Source organism: Oncorhynchus keta, chromosome 33 (genome assembly GCF_023373465.1).
Source record: "Oncorhynchus keta strain PuntledgeMale-10-30-2019 chromosome 33, Oket_V2, whole genome shotgun sequence".
Taxonomy (NCBI): domain Eukaryota; kingdom Metazoa; phylum Chordata; class Actinopteri; order Salmoniformes; family Salmonidae; genus Oncorhynchus; species Oncorhynchus keta.
In genome coordinates, this window is record NC_068453.1 from 1,263,436 (window position 1) to 1,284,173 (window position 20,738).

General features: G+C 43.2%; 1 protein-coding gene across 1 annotated transcript in view; it reads right to left on the reverse strand.

The window, feature by feature from the left end:
- The window catches only part of nyap2a (neuronal tyrosine-phosphorylated phosphoinositide-3-kinase adaptor 2a), a 116,929-nt gene that overhangs the window by 32,199 nt on the left and 63,992 nt on the right, over positions 1–20,738 (reverse strand). Inside the window, exon 4 of the mRNA XM_035748323.2 lies at positions 7,435–8,559. Within this exon, the coding sequence (XP_035604216.1) occupies positions 7,435–8,559 (1,125 nt within the window). The remainder of the gene's footprint in view (positions 1–7,434; positions 8,560–20,738) is intronic.

Here is a 20,738-nt window from a genome sequence, read left to right on the forward strand (position 1 = left end):
GGGTTCGTAACCGGGTCCTGACAGAAACACAGAGCCAATAATGAACCCAGAGGCAGCCAGTTCCCAGGACCTTGTTGCCATGCTGTCCCACCACCAGGAGACTGTCCAACGCCACGAAGCCGCCCTGGTTCAGCAAGAGGCCTTAATGGCTAGACATTCTCATCTTCTGTCGGAGATGCTGACTTCCATAAAGCAGATATCTGATCGACTTACCCCGGCAACAGTTCCCGTCCCAGTACCTCAGATTCACGTACCCATGGCAGTTAACCCTCTGGCTGAACCTCGTCTTCCACCTCCCCAATGGTTCTCAGGTGATCCAAGTGCTTGTAAAGGGTTTCTCACCCAATGTTCTCTCTCCTTCGAGCTGCAACCCTCGTCGTTCCCCACCGACCGGTCTAAGATCGCATATATCATCACCCTGCTGTCGGAAAAAGCCCTGGCCTGGGCTACTGCTGTGTGGGATGCCCATAGTTCCTGCTGTGCCAGCTACTCTGCCTTTGTTTCAAGGCCCAAGCAGTGGTCCTGACTCAGCCAAGCAGCTCCTGACTCTCCACCAAGGTCGGCGCTGCGTGACGGACTATGCCATCCAGTTCCGCACGGTGGCAGCAGCGAGTGGCTGGAACAACGAGGCGCTCACAGTGTGCTTTCTGAAAGGCCTTTCCGACACTATCCAAGATGAACTGGCCACTCGGGAACCACCGGACAATCTCGAGTCCCTGATCAAGTTGGCCTCACGCAATGACCAGCGTCTGAGAGAGAGAGAACTCAACCGTAGACCTCTAGCCCCTATCAGTCCCAGCTCCGAGTCCACACCTTTATCCTCGCTGGCTCCACCGGAACCCATGCAGATTGGACGCATCTCCCAGGCTGAGAGAGACCGCCAGATGAGGGAGCGACGCTGTCTATATTGCGGCAAACCGGGCCATTTCCGTTCCACGTGTCCCGGGCTCCAGGGAAACGCTCTGTCCCGTACAGACCGGGGGGAACTGTAACGGGAAACATAACCTCCTCCCATCCGTCCAACTCCCGTCTGCTCATTCCAGTCACCCTTTCCTGGGACAACCACAAGCTTCACCTTCAAGCCTTGGTAGACTCTGGAGCCGCAGATAACTTCATGGATGGTGTCTGGGCGAAGGAGAATGGCGTTCCCTCTGAACCTCTAAGTGACCACATGAGGGTTACTACATTGGATGGAAGCCCTTTGGGATTTGGACTTGTCACTCATGTCACTACCTCCTTGCGACTTTCAGTTTCACAACACCAGGAATTGATGAACTTTCATTTGATCTCCTGTTCCGAGTTCCCTCTCGTCCTTGGATACCCCTGGCTTCACAGCCATAACCCTCACATCGACTGGTCTGTGGGCACTATCAAGCAGTGGGGTCCTACGTGCCAAGCTACTTGTATTTTCCCGAATTCCCGAGTCTTTAGAATCCATCGACTTGACCCGAGTTCCCGAGTGTTACCATGACCTCAAACTGGTATTTAGCAAACAGAGGGCCACCATGATACCACCCCATAGACCTTATGATTGCCCCATCGAACTGTTTCCGGGCACTTGCCCCCCCAGGGGTCGGATCTTTTCCCTATCTCCACCCGAACGAGCTGCTATGGATACCTACATCAAGGACGCTCTGGAAGCAGGCCTCATGCGTCCATCCACCTCCCCGGCGGGAGCAGTGTTTTTCTTTGTGGCCAAGAAAGACGGTGGATTACGTCCTTGCATCGACTACCGGGGACTCAATGCCATAACCGTCCGTAACCGTTACCCGCTACCCCTTATGGCCACAGCCTTCGAGCTGCTCCAGGAAGCAGTTTTTTCCACTAAGCTTGACCTGCGGAACGCATACCATCTTGTGCGGATCAGACCTGGTGACGAGTGGAAGACCGCTTTCAACACGCCTACTGGTCACTATGAATACTTGGTGATGCCCTTCGGCCTGACCAACGCCCCAGCGGTGTTCCAAGCGCTCATAAACGATGTGCTTAGGGATATGCTTAACATATTTGTGTTCGTTTACTTGGATGACATCCTCTTCAGTTGCTTTTTTATTCTTAGTCTGCACATGTGTGGGGGGATGAGTGTGTGAGATTGAGGGAGTCTTTCTGTGTGTGTGTGTGCCCGTGCTTGTGATCTGCATCATGACAGGTTTATGGGAGAGGCAGTGTGTCACAGAAGTTCTAGATTCATGCTAATCCTCCTTGCTGGACACATACTCCTAACACTGGTTGACAGTGCCCGTGCACACACACCACCTGCTGATTTGGCCTCCTCCATGCTCCCTCAATCCCACAGCACACACTGTCTGCTGTCTCTCTCCACATCTCGCTGGCTCTCTGATACATCCGGGCTCACACACTAGTGCTGAGCGATTAGTATTTTTTGAGGTCGGTTTGGTTATGATCACAGTTTTTTATTTCGATTTTTACACAGTACAGTAGATGCAATATGCATTATGTGGGTTGAATGCTATAAACAACACAGAATATTAAAAAAATAAATAAGTCACATGATGGTAGTGACTGCCCATTACTGCTTCTCACTTATTAACCATCATTTATTGACGTTAATTTACATAATAAAATATTTGTTTTATTTAAAATAATGACTTCCCATTTTTAACCATTTAATGTGTTTGAAGGTAGAACTCTGCATACCCTGCAGGCCCAGAGAGAAAATTAAATGCAGCTATAGGCCTACTGCCGACCAATCAGAAAGCTCAGATTACTGTGTTTGCAGAGTTTCATCGAGCCAAAGACTGTAAAAACAAGCCTCGAGCGGACAGCAAAGTTGATACAGTGAGATTTCAAAACTTTTAAAACCCTGACTAGAGAGAGACTCATTTAATACAACAAAGAGCTGATGTTTTTATAAGTTCCTGCTTAAATTAGTATTGACAGTGCTGAATAACATCTTCAACACTTTTACAGAGTGCCTTCGGAAAGTATTCAGACCTCTTGACTTTTTCCACATTTTGATCATTTACAGCCTATTTCTGAAATGGATGAAAAAATCATTCGCAATCTACACACAATGACAAAGCAAAAACTGTTTTTTAGAAATTTGTGCACATTTTTTAACGATAAAAATATCTTATTTACGTAAGTATTTTCTTTGAGACTCAAAATTGAGCTCAGGTGCATCCTGTTTCCACTGATCATCCTTGAGATGTTTCTACAACTTGATTGGATTCTACCTGTGTTAAATGTAATTGATTGGACATTATTTGGAAAGGCACACGCCTGACTATATGAGGTCTCACAGTTAACAGTGTATGTCCAAGCAAAACCAAGCCATGAGGTTCAAGGAATTGTCCATAGAGCTTCCAACCTGACAGAGCTTGAGAGAATCTGTAGAGAAGAGTGGGAGATACTCCCCAAACACAGGTGTGCCATGCTTGTAGCAACATACCAAAGAGACTCAATGCTGTAATCACTTTTAAAGGTCCTTCAACAAACTACTGACTAAATAGTCTGACTAGTTATGTAAATGTGATTAAAATAAATTCATATATAAATTTGCTAATATGTCTAAAAAACAGTTTTTGCTTTGTTGTTATGTGGTACTGTGTAGATTTATGAGATTTTATTTATTTATTTTAAATCCATTTTAGAATAAGGTTGTAATGTAACAAAATGTGGAAAAAGTCAAGGTGTCTGAATACTTTCCGAAGCCACTTTAAGTCATAAAATGCATGTTCTCCATACTTGCACTCATGCTATAACCAGCACTGGAGATGCAATCAATGAGTATAACGAAGTGTTTCAATAAGCTTCCATTGTTATTAGTAGCATGTGTCTTTTTTAGTATTGAGGAATATTTAACTTTCTCTGGTCATAGGTGTAACAACATGAATTGGTGCATCAGCTGGAAGACTGTGTCCCCTTTTCTCAGCGCAAGGAGGGAGAGCAGAGGAACGGTGAGACAGGTGAGGCAGCCTCCTTTCCTCCCTCCGCCCCTGATGCAGGCCATCAGTCCAGTAAAATAAAGAAGGCAAATTATTAGGCTCACTCCGCTGTGTCTCACAACGAATACAACAAATAATCTATTACCATTGTGGTCACATAGATTTAAAAATATGTATAATTTCTAAATGGTCTGAGAAGAACACCACTGGCAGGGCAATTCAACCAAAGCCTATAGCCTACTGTACAAACATTACTTACAGAACAGTTTTGAATCCTTAAGAGTCTATTGACACAGCCTTCAAGTAACATAATTTAAAAAATCCCGACAGATTCTGTCAATTTAAACTAGAGATATCAGTCTTTTGCATGGACTGCATTTCAATCCACCACATCTGCCAATGTCGGCCGATATACAGCTATGTTTGTCAGAGCATGAGACGTCCTGAAAATTGGCCTTCTTGTGAAAACAGTAGCGTACAAACGGTTTGGCCTTCAAACTAGTATGACCACTATGTGGAAAGGGGAGACTCTCAAATACACAATGGTAATCTCTGTTTTTTTTCTCACAAGTGTCACGGGACTCGTCTGAAGGTAACCCATACACAATACAGTTGAAGTCGGAAGTTTACATACACTTAGGTTGGAGTCATTAAATCTCGTTTTTCAACCACTCCAAATATTTCTTGTTAACAAACTATAGTTTTGGCAAGTCGGTTAGGACATCTACTTTGTGCATGACACAAGTCATTTTTCCAACAATTGTTTACAGACAGATTATTTCACTTATAGTTCACTGTATCACAATTCCAGTGGGTCAGAAGTATACATACAATAAAATAACTGTGCCTTTAAACAGTTTGGAAAATTCCAGAAAATTGTGTCATGGCTTTAGATGCTTATGATAGGCTAATTGACATAATTTGAGTCAATTGGAGGTGCCTGTGGATGTATTTCAAGCACCTACCTTCAAACTCAGTGCCTCTTTGCTTGACATAATAGGAAAATCAAAAGAAATCAGCCAAGACCTCAGAAAAAAAATTGTAGACCTCCACAAGTCTGGTTCATCCTTGGGAGCAATTTCCAAACACCTGAAGGTACCACGTTCATCTGTACAAGCAATAGTATGCAAGTATAAGTACTATGGGACCACGCAGCCATCATACCGCTCAGGAAGAAGATGTGTTCTGTCTCCTAGAGATGAACGTACTTTGTTGTGAAAAGTGCAAATCAATCCCAGAACAACAGCAAAGGACCTTGTGAAGATACTGGAGGAAACAGGTACAAAAGTATATATATCCACAGTGAAACGAGTCCTATGTCGACATAACCTGAAAGGCCGCTCAACAAGGAAGAAGCCACTGCTCCTAAACCGCCATAAAAAGCCAGACTACAGTTTGCAACTACACATGGGGACAAAGATCGTACTTTTTGGAGAAGTGTCCTCTGGTCTGATGAAACAAAAATAGAACTGTTTGGCCATAATGACCATTGTTATGTTTGCCGAAGCTGAAGAACACCATCCCAAACGTGAAGAACGGGGGTGGCAGCATCATGTTGTTGGGATGCTTTGCTGCAGGAGGGACTAGTGCACTTCACAAAACAGATGGCATCATGAATAAGGAAAATGATATGGCTATATTAAAGCAACATCAGTCAGGAAGTTAAAGCTTGGACGTAATCGGGCCTTCCAAATGGACGATGACCACAAGCACACTTCCAAAGTTGTGGCAAAATGGCTTAAGGACAACAAAGTCAAGGTATTGGAGTGGCCATCACAAAGCCCTGACCTCAATCCCGTAGAAGGAGGCCTACAAACCTGACTCAGTTGCACCAGCGCTGTCAGGAGGAATGGGCCAAAATTCACCCAACCTTTTGTGGGAAGCTTGTGGAAGGCTACCCGAAACGTTTGACCCAAGTTAATCAATTTAAAGGCAATGCTACCAAATACTAATTGAGTGTATGTAAACTTCTGTCCCACTGGGAATGTGATGAAATAAATAAAAGCTGAAATAATTTATTAGTCATTTCACATTCTTAAAAAAAAGTGGTGACCCTAAGACAGGGATTTCTTACCAGGATTAAATGTCAGGAATTGTGAATAACTGAGCTTAAATGTATTTGGCTAAGGTGTATGTAAACTTCCGACTTCAACTGTATTTCCTGAGCTTTCTTATATCTCCTAGATACAGGACAGACACTTCAAAACCTTATTCCTGATTATTTGTTACTTTTTTGCCATTTATGACTGTGTTATTCAATGCGTTTCTATGGGCTACAGTAGTAAAGGCAAAATAAAATTTATTAAATAACGGCTTAGACTTTTTTTTTATATAAGTTAATGTTGCATAGGCTTATGTTTTTTAAAACATGTTTAAAAAATATATATTTTTGGTAACCACTGACTAAGATCATGTATTTTCAGGTAGAGATACTGTACCTCGCAAAGCAACTGCTTTCTTTCCCTCTTGTGCGTTCTCTCTTCTCTCCCTGACAAGTAAGGAAAGGAAAGGGGAATACCTAGTCAGTTGTACAACTGAATGCCTTCAACTGAAATGTGTCTTCCGCATTTAACCCAACCCTTCTGAATCAGAGAGGTGCGGGGGGCTGCCATAATCAACATCCAAGTGGGTTAACTGCCTTGCTCAGGTGCAGAATGACAGATTTTTACCTTGTCAGCTCTGGGATTCAATCCAGCAACCTTTTGGTTACTGGCCCAATGCTCTAACCACGAGGCTACCTGACACCCCAAAGTGGGTGAGCAATACATTATGGTCATTGTAGTTTATTGCCAGTGTTCTGCACTAAACTGTGTAGAATATTGGTGTTTTGGAAACCACAACTCCCTATTATATCGCACAGTCCTAGCTTGTTCTGACTCATCTCTACAGGACCATGTCTCAGGACTGCCTCAGGACTACCTGGCCTGATGTCTCCTGGCTGTCCCCAGTCCACCTGGCCATGCTGCTGATCCAGTTTCTGCTGTTTTGCCTGTGGCTATGGAACCCTGACCTGTTCACCAGACATGCTATCTTGTCCCAGATGCGCTGTTCTCGACTCTCTCTCCCTCCCTCTCTCTATCTCTACCACACCTGCTGTCTCAACCTCTCAATGCTTGGCTATGAAAAGCCAACTGACATTTACTCCTGAGGTGCTGAATTGTTGTACTCTCTACAATTTGACCCTGCTGGTCATCTTTGAATGTTTGAACGTCTTGAAAACACCTCTGACACTGCCTCCCTCTCTCTTTGTGTTTTTTCCTCTATTCCCAACACTGTTTCTCTATATTTCTCCCTCTAACACTGCCTCTCACTCTTTTTTCTCACTGACATGGCCTGTGTCTCTAGGTATTGCTCGTGGTCTCTGGTTAGGAGACAGATTGACAGGTATAATCCATGTGTGAATTTATTCAATACCTTTTAGCAACTTTTTAGCAGTCACCCTCTGAATTTACATAGATCATTTGAGACAATTTAACCCTAATGAACAAAATATTGTATGTGCCAATACCTAATCATAGGCACTCACATTCAGCGGACTCCTTGACCTTCCTCCCTCCCGATCCCTTCTTTAGCATATTCCGGCCACCAGTAAACAGGTTGGTGAGTTCATCGAGAGGGCTTGTAGGGGTGCGGGAACGCGACACATTCTGCATGGAGCTGTGGGCCGAAGAAGAGTTACTCAGTTTGCCTCCCCCTTCCTGACCAACTGAGCTCTTGGCGGGATGCGCAACGGAGGAGGTGGATCGGGGCATGCTGCCACCTATCTTCAGGGCGTCATAAGGTGGTGGGCGCTTGAGGCTGAGCGGTGTGATCGAGCGACCCATGCTTACAGGTGAGGGACATGCGGAATGGCTTCTGGGATACCCATGAGCCGACGCCGATGCCTTGTAGAGAGTGGAGGGCAGGGGAGGGGCAGAGGAGCGACCAGACGCAGTGATAGTGTGGGTGAATTGGAGATCCCGCTCTCTATCCTTCTCCTTCTCCCGTTCTCGTTTCCTGTCTCTCTCTCTCTCCCCCTTGCGGTGGTGGGGGGAGGAGGAGGGGGGCGGAGCCTCAGCGGTCGTGGGAGAGGCACCTCCCCCGGGCTTGTTGGTGTACCCAGTGGCAACATTCTCCAGCATGGGCAGCTTTGTGACGTCCAGCGGAGTGAGGGGTGACTCATCCGAGTTAGGCGAGCACTGGGCAGGGGCTGGCGGAAAGACCAGCAAGGGCGGCCGATGGGTGAGCAGGTTGGGGAAGGGGGCGGGGATGTCACAGAGGGACCCCCGGGGGGTGGTGTGGGAGGAGGAGGAACGACCCTGCTCCATGTCCTGTTCCCACTTAGCGTCCTGGAGCATGTCGTCGAACATGGGGTATTTCATTTCCTCGTAGACCGACTCACTCTGGTCCTCGTCCTCCAAGAGGCGTTGCTTCAGTTCCCTCTGAATGTTACCGACCATCTCGATGTAGACAGGCTCGTCCTCGTCCTCCGTATCTGGGGCTGGGCTCTGGCTCTGTGATGAGGACTTTTCCCTCCTTCCTTCCTTCCTGTTGCCATGATTCTGGATGTAGGACTCATCAAAGGAGGTACTCAGCTGCGTGTTAGGGTTCCTCTTTGGCTTGGGAGGAGGGATCCGCTTGTATTCCTCACTGAAAGGTCGCGACTTGGACCCTGCATGGGGGACAGACAGACAGTAGCGTTAAAACAGGTCATCAGCAGATAACCATGATACAAAGGACAATAGAGGCAGAATTGTTTAAGATTAAGATCACTTTATTGGTCACGCCAAAATTTTACTTGCGCTTTTTAACCCTTCTGAAAGACACAGATAAATAAATATATATGGAGAGGTACAGGAGACTGCCACACTGGACTTTTTCCCCCCACTTGCAAGTACATGGATATTTGTTTCTTCAGAGTTAGGGTTAGCATTAGGCTCAAGGTTGGGGGTAGAGTTGTCATTCCAAGCCAGGCTCAAATTCCAGCTCGGGCTTGTCTGGCTGTGTACATAAAACATATATTTTTTAAATGCAGCACCTTGTATCTCTCCTCCTCTCTGTCAACGAGCAGGACAGGCAGTGCAGCCATCAACAGTGTGTATCCCATTGTCCATGTTCCTGACGCTATACCTAATTAAAGTCATTTTAATTCATTGTTTTACTTGTTGTTTCTCTTACTGAAAAGTTCTGTTAATGAAATCCCTCATTTGTTTAGACAGCAAAAGCATTCCCTACTCCCTTCAAACATTACCATGCTCTATTCACGTGGCACTTGCATGTAGTGCATATACCGTGCATGTAGGGCATGACCGATAAGGTAGGGCCGGACCATAGGAGAGCCAATCATAATTGCATTAATAAATTGGTTATAACCTCAGAAAACTGTTACAACACAGCAAAATGGATGCGAAGGATGTGAAGAAGGGTTTTGCCACAGGCGAATGAATATTGGTTGCTCAGGAGTGAAAGGGGAAGTCTGATCTCTGGAAAACATTTGACCTGGCAAATCCTCTGGCAATGAAAAAATGCAAAGAGTACGGGGCATTTTTAAAGTATGACATCAAGACAACTGGTACATCTTCTCTGTAGTGCCATTTTGGTGCGACGGCCTCTTCCCCAGGCCAAACCTATATGTCTGCATTTGTTAACAAAAAAGTAACTGTGCCACTTTACCTCTTGAAGCTAGGGGGCACTATTTTTATGTTTGGAAAAATAACGTTCCCAAAGTAAACGGCCTATTTCCCATGACCAGATGCTAGAATATGCATATAACTGACAGATTAGGATAGAAAACACTCTAAAGTTTCCAATACTGTAACAATATTGTCTGTGACTATAACAGAACTGACATTGCAGGCCTGAGGATAATCCAATCAGGAAGTGCCTCTTATTTTGAAACCTCTGTGTTCCTATGCGTGCCTGTCCTCCATTTAAAGGGATATCAACCAGATTCCTTTTTCTGTGGCTTCCCTAAGGTGTCAACAGTCTTTAGACATAGTTTCAGGCTTTCATTTTCAAAAATGAGCATGAAGGATCACATTGCGTAAGTGGAGAGGTGGGGGCTCTCAGAGTGAGATGGTGCGCAATTGAGTGAAGCGGCCATTGTTCCTCCCGCTGTTATGGAAAAAGCTACACACTCGGTTGATATATTATCGAATATATATTTTAAAAACTACCTGGGGAATGATTATAAAACATGTTTGACATGTTTCTGTGGACATTGTGAAGACTATTTGGAATTTCCGTCTGCGTTGTCGTGACCGCTCTTTCCTGTCGATTTCGGAACATAACGCGACAAACAAACGTCGGTAATTTGGGTATAAAAATAATCTTTATGGAACAAAAGGAACATTTGCTGTGTAACTGGGAGTCTCGTGAGTGAAAACATCCGAAGATCATCAAAGGTAAACGGTTAATTTGATTGCTTTTCTGATTTTCGTGACCAAGCTTCCTGATGCTAAGTGCACATAATGCTATGCTAGGCTATCGATAAACTTACACAAACGCTTGGATTGCTTTCGCTGTAAAGCATAATTACAAAATCTGAGACGACAGGGTGATTAACAAAAGGCTAAGCTGTGTTTCAAAATATTGCACTTGTGATTTCATGAATATGAATATTTTCTAGTAATATTATTTGACTGTTGTGATATGCTATTCAGCAGTTGAAGATGAAAATTATCCCGCTACAGGGATTGGTAGCGTCAAGAAGTTAAAGTAAAGTAGTCGGTACATGACAAGGATGTTTGGCAAGGATGTTTGGCTCTTCAATACTGTAGAAGGGGCAGGCTTTGACGAGCTTGCCCAAAAGCGTATTGATGTGCTGGCTACTTACGGGAAGGTGCATGCTACCTCTGTTCTGCCCCTCCACCAGACTGTCTCCGCCAGATGTCTGAGCCTGGCAGACGAAAAGAGAGAACCTGACAGAGAAGTTAAAACATCCCGACATACGGACTGACGACTATCGGCAGCTTAGTTATCTGACGATAACATGCCATTATATTACTGCAGATTTCCAGATTTCCAACCTGACCACAGCACAGTTTCCAGCAGAAGATGTAAAAACCGGGAGAAATAGTGAAGCTGCTAGTGACCAAATTTGGCCTCAACTCTACGTCAATAAGCAACACATTGTTTGGGAAACTGACCAGCGCTCCAACATCGTTCTAGCCCTTTGGCCATATCAGAGACTGGACTGACAGAACCAAGTTCTATACACGGTGCTGTGACATGGCCTTGAGGGAGCAGCACTGGCCATCGATGCACCTGACATTGCTGAAACGCTCACAGCAGTAAAGTACCTTGTCAGGTAGGTTACATATGATATGATGATATAAGCAAAATTAATACAATGCAGTATGTTATCCTAATTATTTTGCTTTATATAAACATGTAATACCTTTAGCAACAGTGCATTTAGGAATATAATGAATATAGCCAATATAATAATAATAATAATAATTTAGGCCTAATTCATTCATATAGCTTTCCATGGGCATCGTATTTGCCATGAAACGGGTTTGAAAGTTTATGATGTGCTTATTATACGCTCTACAGCTGTCAAGCAGTCTGGGCTGGCTGTGCAACTCTCAAAGAGCCAGCTGCAGATGGGAGACACAAGGTTTAATACGGTGTACCTGACCCTCAACTCTGTTCAGGACATGTACAATGAAGTGCACAAGAAGCTGTAGGTCCGCAGAAAGAGCCCCACAGAGAAAGTCAAAAGAATTACATGCAGTATCCCCTGGAGTTCCTAAAGCCATTTTTTTGACACACAGAAGGAACTGGAAAAGTATCTTACTCTTATTTAACCTGGTTTGTCTCAGGTTAGAGAGACTAAGGTATCACTGTCAGCCCCACGTACTTGCCTAGCAACAGCAGGCTGCTGTGCGACAGCATCACAGCGGTTGATTGGAGAGGAAGGTGAACATCAAAGACCTACAAAAGGTGGCAACATTCATCTGGCCCAAGTTCAACCAGTTGAGGATGCTGGCCGCCCAAGACAGGCAAGATGTCTATGACCATGTGTGCAAACTTTTACAATCCATGGCTGTGCCACCATCAGAGGAGCCTACAGAATACTGTGTCTATGCCACAACCCGCCAAGAGAAGAGAGTTGGACTTTTCAGAGTGGAAAAAAGTCACAGAGAATGCTGATGAAGAAGATGATGATGACGTGACAAGATATACAACAGAGGCCTGTGATGGCAGACAAAAGAGATCTGTTGGGCTGGTGGAAGTCCAAAAGAGCACAGTATATCCACGGATAGCCAAGTTGGTGAGAAGTGTGATTTGCGTCCCGGCCAACAGCAGCAGCAGCAGTGAAATAGTATCCGACTCGGCAAGCTGGACCATGGACAAAAGGAGAACCATGCCTGAACCCTCCACCGTGGAAGTGATCATTTTTCTTAACAATAATATGCAGCATTTATGTGAGTAAACAACTAATTGGAACTTTGAAATTAAAATGAAATGCATATGGCCTGCAGTAGGTATTGGTATGCCAATTATTCGGACATTTCCAATAAGTTGCCTATTAAATTATTCATTTACTATCCATTAGTTAATTAGCGGCAGGAAGTGACTTTCTTTGTCCCTATGACCACCAGCAATCCCTGAGACTCGGGGCGGGCCTCCCTGGATCTGTCCAAAGATATGTGTTCTTCTGTTAGCCTAATAATAGCAACAACATGTATAATACGTCAAATGTTTGGACACACCTTCTCATTCAATGTTTCGTCTTTATTTTTGCTACTTTCTATATTATAGAATAATAGTGAAGACATCAAAACTATAAAATATCACTTATGGAATCATGTAGTAACCAAAAAAAGTATTAAATAAATCAAAATATATTTTTAACACTATAGATACTTCAATGCCTTGATGACAGCTTTGCACACTCTTGGCATTTTCTCCAACAGTCTTGAAGGAGTTCCCACATATGCTGAGCAATTGTTGGATGCTTTTCCTTCACTCTGCGGTCCATCTCATCCCAAACCATCTCAATTGGGTTGAGGTCGGGTGATTGTGGAGGTCAGGCGGCACTCCATCACACTCCTTCTTGGTCAAATAGCCCTTACACAGCCAGGAGATATGCTTTGGGTCATTGTCGTGTTGAAAAACAAATGGTAGTCCCACTAGGCGCAAACCAGATTCTGCATCGCTGCAGAATGCTGTGGTAGCCATAATGTTTAACCTCTCTAGGGTAGGGGGCAACATTCGGAATTTTGGATGAAAAGCATGGCCAAATTAAACGGCCTGCTAATTGGGCCCAGAAGATATGATATGCATACAACTGGTAGATTTGGATAGAAAACACTCTAAAGTTTCCGAAACTGTTACAATAGTCTTAGTATAACAGAAGTTTTTTTGGGGGGGGTTTTGTAGTTTTCTATTCAATGCCATTACAGTATCCATTGACTTAGGACTCCATTTGCAGTTCTTATGCCTTCCACTAGATGTCAACAGTCTTTAGAAATCGTTTCAGGCTATTATTCTTATAAATGAGGGAGTAAGACCAGTCTGAACGAGTGGACTCTCGTGCATGTACATTTCTTGTTTACCTTTTATATTGACAACGTTATTGTCCGGTTGAAATATTATAGATCATTTAGGCTAAAAAACAACCTGAGGTTTGAATATAAACATTGTTTGACATGTTTCTATGAACTTTACAGATACAATTAGGATTTTTTTGACTGATTGTTTTGACTGAGTTTGAGCCTGTGGATTACTGAAGAAAACGCTCTAACAAAACGGTTTTTGGATATAAAGAGACTTCATCAAACAACAGGGACATTTATTGACTAAATCAATGTCTTCTGATTGCCACCATATGAGGATCATCAAAAGTAAGGGATTCATTTTTTCTCCATTTATCTCCATGCTTCTGCTTGGCTGGTTGCTGTTTGTAATAATTTGTCAACTGGGCTATGTTCTGGGCTAGGTATGTTCTGGAATAGGTATGCTTTCGCCAAAAAGCATTTTATAAATATGACACTGTGGTTGGTTTAACAAGAAGTTAATCTTTAAACCTATGTAAAATATGTTTTGTTTTCTGAATTTTTATAATGAGCATTTCTGTAATTGAATTTGGCGCTCTGCAACCTCACTGGATGTTGGCCAGATGGGACGCTAGCGTCCCACATACCCTAGAGAGGTTAAGAGTGCCTTGAATTCTAAATAAATCACTGACAATGTCACCAGCGAAGCACTCCCACACCATCACACTCCTCCTCCATGCTTCACCTACTAGGCATCTCACAAAGACATGGCGGTTGGAACCAAAAATCATACATTTGTACTCATCAGACCAAAGGACAGATTTCCACTGGTCTAATGTCCATTGCTCATGTTTCTTGGCCCAAGCAAGTCTTTTCTTCTCCTCTTTTCTTCTTCAAATAAATGTATAACAAAATGCGTTCTTTGTCACAACCAAACACTCCAAGTAGACTCAGGAAAACCCTAGGGGTTTTAATCTCGTGAGATACATTATTCCGTCTTATTCTTAACAATTCTTGAATTGATGAAACGGAGGAGGGGTCACGAGTAATTATGTTTGTTTCCACTGTAATTTAAAACTTTTTGTTCACCTGGTAAAGTAAACGTTAGACGGAAAGACAGAGGTAGAATATAGTATAGATTGTAGAGGGAAACAAGTGTTGCAGCAGAAGGTATGTGTACTGGGTGATGGTGATTGAGAGGTCTTCTGAGTTAAAGGAAACAGAGATGTAGACTAGTGAAAGTAACAAAGGAAATGCGAAGTTAATTGGAAAGTAAGAATTTTGAATTTGAATTGTTTGGACTGAATAAGATTTCGCAAAGTGAAAACTAACAAAATGTTTATTTCCTCTCCATTTGAAATGTTTCCCGAGGCTGTTGCCTTGGGAGAGCAGTTAGTGAAATTCCGCATTATAAATGTATTTATATGTAGAAATGTAGACCGCATTATCTACCAAGAGAATTCTCTTCGATTATAATCACAGCCGTATATATCCCCCCCCCCAAGCAGACACATCGATGGCTCTGAACGAACTTTATTTAACTCTTTGCAAACTGGAAACTATTTATCCGGAGGCTGCATTCATTGTAGCTGGGGATTTTAACAAGGCTAATCTGAAAACAAGACTCCCTAAATTTTATCAGCATATCGATTGCGCAACCAGGGGTGGAAAAACCTTGGATCATTGTTACTCTAACTTCCACAACGCATATAAGGCCCTGCCCCGCCCTCCTTTCGGAAAAGCTGACCACGACTCCATTTTGTTGATCCCTGCCTACAGACAGAAACTAAAACAAGAGGCTCCCACGCTGAGGTCTGTCCAGCGCTGGTCCGACCAAGCTGACTCCACACTCCAAAACTGCTTCCATCACGTGGACTGGGATATGTTTCGTATTGCGTCAGATAACAATATTGACGAATACGCTGATTCGGTGTGCGAGTTCATTAGAACGTGCATTGAAGATGTCGTTCCCATAGCAACGATTAAAACATTCCCTAACCAGAAACCGTGGATTGATGGCAGCATTCGTGTGAAACTGAAAGCGCGAACCACTGCTTTTAATCAGGGCAAGGTGTCTGGTAACATGACCGAATACAAACAGTGCAGCTATTCCCTCCGCAAGGCTATCAAACAAGTCAAGCGTCAGTACAGAGACAAAGTAGAATCTCAATTCAACGGCTCAGACACAAGAGGCATGTGGCAGGGTCTACAGTCAATCACGGACTACAGGAAGAAATCCAGCCCAGTCACGGACCAGGATGTCTTGCTTCCAGGCAGACTAAATAACTTTTTTTGCCCGCTTTGAGGACAATACAGTGCCACTGACACGGCCTGCAATGGAAACATGCGGTCTCTCCTTCACTGCAGCCGAGGTGAGTAAGACATTTAAACGTGTTAACCCTCGCAAGGCTGCAGGCCCAGACGGCATCCCCAGCCGCGCCCTCAGAGCATGCGCAGACCAGCTGGCCGGTGTGTTTGCGGACATATTCAATCAATCCCTATATCAGTCTGCTGTTCCCACACACATCAAGCTTGAGACCCTGGGTCTCGACTACGCCCTGTGCAACTGGGTACTGGACTTCCTGACGGGCCGCCCCCAGGTGGTGAGGGTAGGCAACAACATCTCCTCCCCGCTGATCCTCAACACTGGGGCCCCACAAGGGTGCGTCCTGAGCCCTCTCCCGTACTCCCTGTTCACCCACGACTGCGTGGCCACGCACGCCTCCAACTCAATCATCATGTTTGCGGACGACACAACAGTGGTAGGCTTGATTACCAACAACGACGAGACGGCCTACAGGGAGGAGGTGAGGGCCCTCGGAGTGTGGTGTCAGGAAAATAACCTCACACTCAACGTCAACAAAACTAAGGAGATGATTGTGGACTTCAGGAAACAGCAGAGGGAACACCCCCCTATCCACATCAATGGAACAGTAGTGGAGAGGGTAGCAAGTTTTAAGTTCCTCGGCATACACATCACAGACAAACTGAATTGGTCCACTCACACAGACAGCATCGTGAAGAAGGCGCAGCAGCGCCTCTTTAACCTCAGGAGGCTGATGAAATTCGGCTTGTCACCAAAAGCACTCACAAACTTCTACAGATGCACAATCGAGAGCATCCTGGCGGGCTGTATCACCGCCTGGTATGGCAACTGCTCCGCCCTCAACCGTAAGGCTCTCCAGAGGGTAGTGAGGTCTGCACAACGCATCACCGGGGGCAAACTACCTGCCCTCCAGGACACCTACACCACCCGATGTTACAGGAAGGCCATAAAGATCATCAAGGACATCAACCCCCCGAGCCACTGCCTGTTCACCCCGCTATCATCCAGAAAGCAAAGAAATCAAAGCTGGGACCGAGAGACTGAAAAACAGCTTCTATCTCAAGGCCATCAGACTGTTAAACAGCCACCACTAACATTGAGTGGCTGCTACCAACACACTGACACTGACTCAACTCCAGCCACTTTAATAATGGGAATTGATGGGAAATGATGTAAATATATCACTAGCCACTTTAAAAAATGCTACCTTATATAATGTTACTTACCCTACATTATTAATCTCATATGCATACGTATATACTGTACTCTATATCATCGACTGCATCCTTATGTAATACATGTATCACTAGCCACTTTAACTATGCCACTTTGTTTACATACTCATCTCATATGTATATACTGTACTCGATACCATCTACTGTATCTTGCCTATGCCGCTCTGTACCATCGCTCATTCATATATCTTTATGTACATATTCTTTATCCCCTTACACTGTGTATAAGACAGTAGTTTGGAAATTGTTAGTTAGATTACTTGTTGGTTATTACTGCATTGTCGGAACTAGAAGCACAAGCATTTCGCTACACTCGCATTAACATCTGCTAACGATGTGTATGTGACAAATAACATTTGATTTGATTTGATTTTATAAATGGCCACTCCAATACAATGACTTTGTTGTCCTTAAGCCATTTTGCCACAACTTTGGAAGTGTGCTTGGGGTCATGGTCCACTTTGATTACTCATTTGTGACCATCCGTCTTCCTGACTGATGTCTTGAGATGTTGCTTCAATACAGCCACATAATTTTCCGCCTCATGAAGCCATCTATTTTGTGAAGTGCACCAGTCCCTCCTGCAGAACACGTTTGGGATGGTGTTCTTCGGCTTGCAAGCCTCCCCCTTTTTCCTCCAAACATAATGATAGTCAATATGGCCAAACAGTTCTATTTTTGTTTCATCAGACTAGAGGACCTTTCTCCAAAAAGTATGATCTTTGGACCTTTCTCCAAAAAGTATGATCTTTGTCCCTGTGTGCAGTTGCAAACCGTAGTCTGGCTTTTTTATGGCAGTTTTTTGAGCAGTGGCTTCTTCCTTGCTGAGCGACCTTTCAGGTTATGTTGATATAGGACTCGTTTTACTGTGGATATATATACTTTTGTACCTGTTTTCTCTAGCATCTTTACAAGGTCCTTTGCTGTTGTTCTGGGATTGATTTTCACTTTTCGCACCAAAGAACGTTCATCTTTAGGAGACAGAACGCGTCTCCTTCCTGAGCGGTATGATGGCTGCATGGTCCAATGGTGTTTATACTTGCGTACTATTGCTTGTACAGATGAACGTGGTACCTTCCGTCATTTGGAAATTACTCCCAAGGATGAACTAGACTTGTGGAGGTCTACAATTTTTTTTCTGAGGTCTTTGCTGATTTCTTTTGATATTCCCGGGATGTCAAGCAAAGAGGCACTGAGTTTGAAGGTAGGCCTTCAAATACATCCACAGGTACACCTCCAATTGACTCAAATGACATCAATTAGCCTATCAATGGCTTCTAAAGCCATTATATCATTTTATGGAATTTTCCAAGCTGTTTAAAGGCACAGTTAACTTAGTATATGTAAACTTCTGACCCACTGGAATTGTGATAGAAGTGAAATAATCTGTCATTAAACAATTGTTGGAAAAAACACTTGCGTCATGGACAAAGTACATGTCCTAACCGAATTGCCAGAAATATAGTTTGTTAAACAAGAAATTTGTGGAGTGGTTGAAAAATGAGTTTTAATGGCTCCAATCTAAGTGTATGTAAACTTCAGACTTCAACTGTATGTGTGTTGTTTTTGTTGATATATGTGTATTGCTGTTGTTGTTTGGTTGTTCTTGTTTTTGGCTTTGTTTTCGATACAAATCTCATCAGATTGGGTCTGCTGTATGGTAGGTTTGACTCCTTAAGGATTGGCCATCTAACTCTTTGATTCTGTAACTTTGCAGTGAGAGATGATAGGGGAGTATAAATCAATTGCATAAGAAATCTGTGTAAAGAATATTGATTGTAGTATCATTTGTCATACAGTAAATAACATTTTAGTTAACAATTTACAGATAATATTTACAAAGAATACATAAATAGGAGCAGATCAGGCTATAGTTTACATAAAATTGGGATGAACAACTGCAGCGTAATTCGACTGCAATAGTCTTCTTCGGGGAGTGTTGAGGACAGAAGTTGACGTATCTCTAGCAATAGAGGTGGAGCCATTGTAAACATCAATGCTAGGAAAATAAACTGTAAACAAAATATGTACAATGTTATCATGTCAGTGGGTTAGGGTTAGGATGAGGGTTAAGGTTAGGGTTTGTTGAAATGTTGTTGACAGTTATTGAACATCTACTGAAAATACAGAAGCCCTGAAGCCCAAGGCAAAATAAAATAATAATACTTTATATCTTGTTTAAATTACTTAGTATCTATTTTTTGTTTTTAACTAAGCCTTCAAAAAAGATACTAGGTCGTTCAAACGAGATACTAAGACTTTGAACTACTTATCTTGTTTGAACAACTTAATTGTTATTTAGTTTAATTAGGCCCCATTTGTTATGCAGCTTGTCAGACTGTGTAATGGTTGTTGAAGCCATTCATTCACTGATTCCATCCATTGATATGATTATAAATTGACAGTTCTTTGATTGCCTAAGAAAGGGCTGCTTTTGAATGCCAGGGCATGTAAGTACGAAGATGTGTCACGTCCTGACCATAGAGAGTCCTTATTTTCTAGGGTGGAGTAGGTCAGGGCGTGACTGGCGGGTTAGTCTAGTTTATTATTTCTATGTGGGTGTTCTAGTTTTCATGTTTCTATGTTGGTGATTTGTATGATTCCCAATTAGAGGCAGCTGGTAATTGTTGTCTCTAATTGGGGATCATATTTAAGTAGTGTTTGTTCCCACCTGTGTTTGTGCGATATTGTATTTTGAGTAAGTGTACAGGTATGTAGCACCTCTGTAGTCACGGTTCGTTGTTCGTTTATTGTTAAGTTTTCACCATTATTAAATCATGTGCTGCGCCTTGGTCCGTTTCTATCGTTTCGTGACAAGATGGTGTCAGCCTTTTCTCTTGCTCCAATTTTGCTCTGGTACTCCTCAGCCACAAGCTCTGGGCACGCTTGGTTTCCTTTATCGCTATTCTTTTAATTAGGCCTATATGGTTGCAGCTATTTTCTTACTTACTTATTGTGTTCTTCATGTTTCTCTTGTTTTTTTTCTAGTATTACATTGTTGTTGATTATTGCATATTTGGGTTTTGAGTTTGCAAGAAAGGCATACATTTTGACATGTGACGTACATTTTGTAAACTTTTAATTAACTCATTTCAGTCCAAGCACATCTCCTGAGATGTGAAAACCTTTCAACAGGGAGATTGTCTTGGATTTTGGTCTGTACTAAAATCCATGGTAAATGTCAGGTTTTTGTTCCATGTGTTGAGGAGAGTAAAGAAGTCAGGGCGCTCTTGTTCACTACCTGTCCACGGCATCAGTATGTCGTCAATGTATCTGTACCAACCCATGCCGCTGGGTAGGAAAGGGGATAACACTTTATTTGTATAGTCCCACGTATTATGGTTTGTAGATGGTTTCATATTGAAGCCCAAGGTCAAAAATAAATAACAAATATGTAGACTCTTGAATGATCTCATTTGAACAATTTACTATCTCGTTTGAATGACTTAGTAAAAATAGGTTGTCAACTTGTCTTTTCTACAAAGTACTTATGCACCATTCGTGTGTGTTCAATAAAAAAATATTTTGTCAGACTGGGTAATAGTTGCTGCAGCCTTTCATTCACTGATTCCATCCGTTGATATGATTATTCATTGACAGTTCTTTGATAGCCTAAAGCAGGGTTGCTTTTGAATGCCATAACATGTAAGTGAGCGAGTGTGGAGCGAGGAGCACAGCGTAAATTTAGCAGATAAAAAATGGTGTCGGCCATCTCTCCCGCTCCAATTTTGCTCTGGTACTGCTCAGCCACAAGCTCGAGGCATACTCAGCCTCACTATTTTAA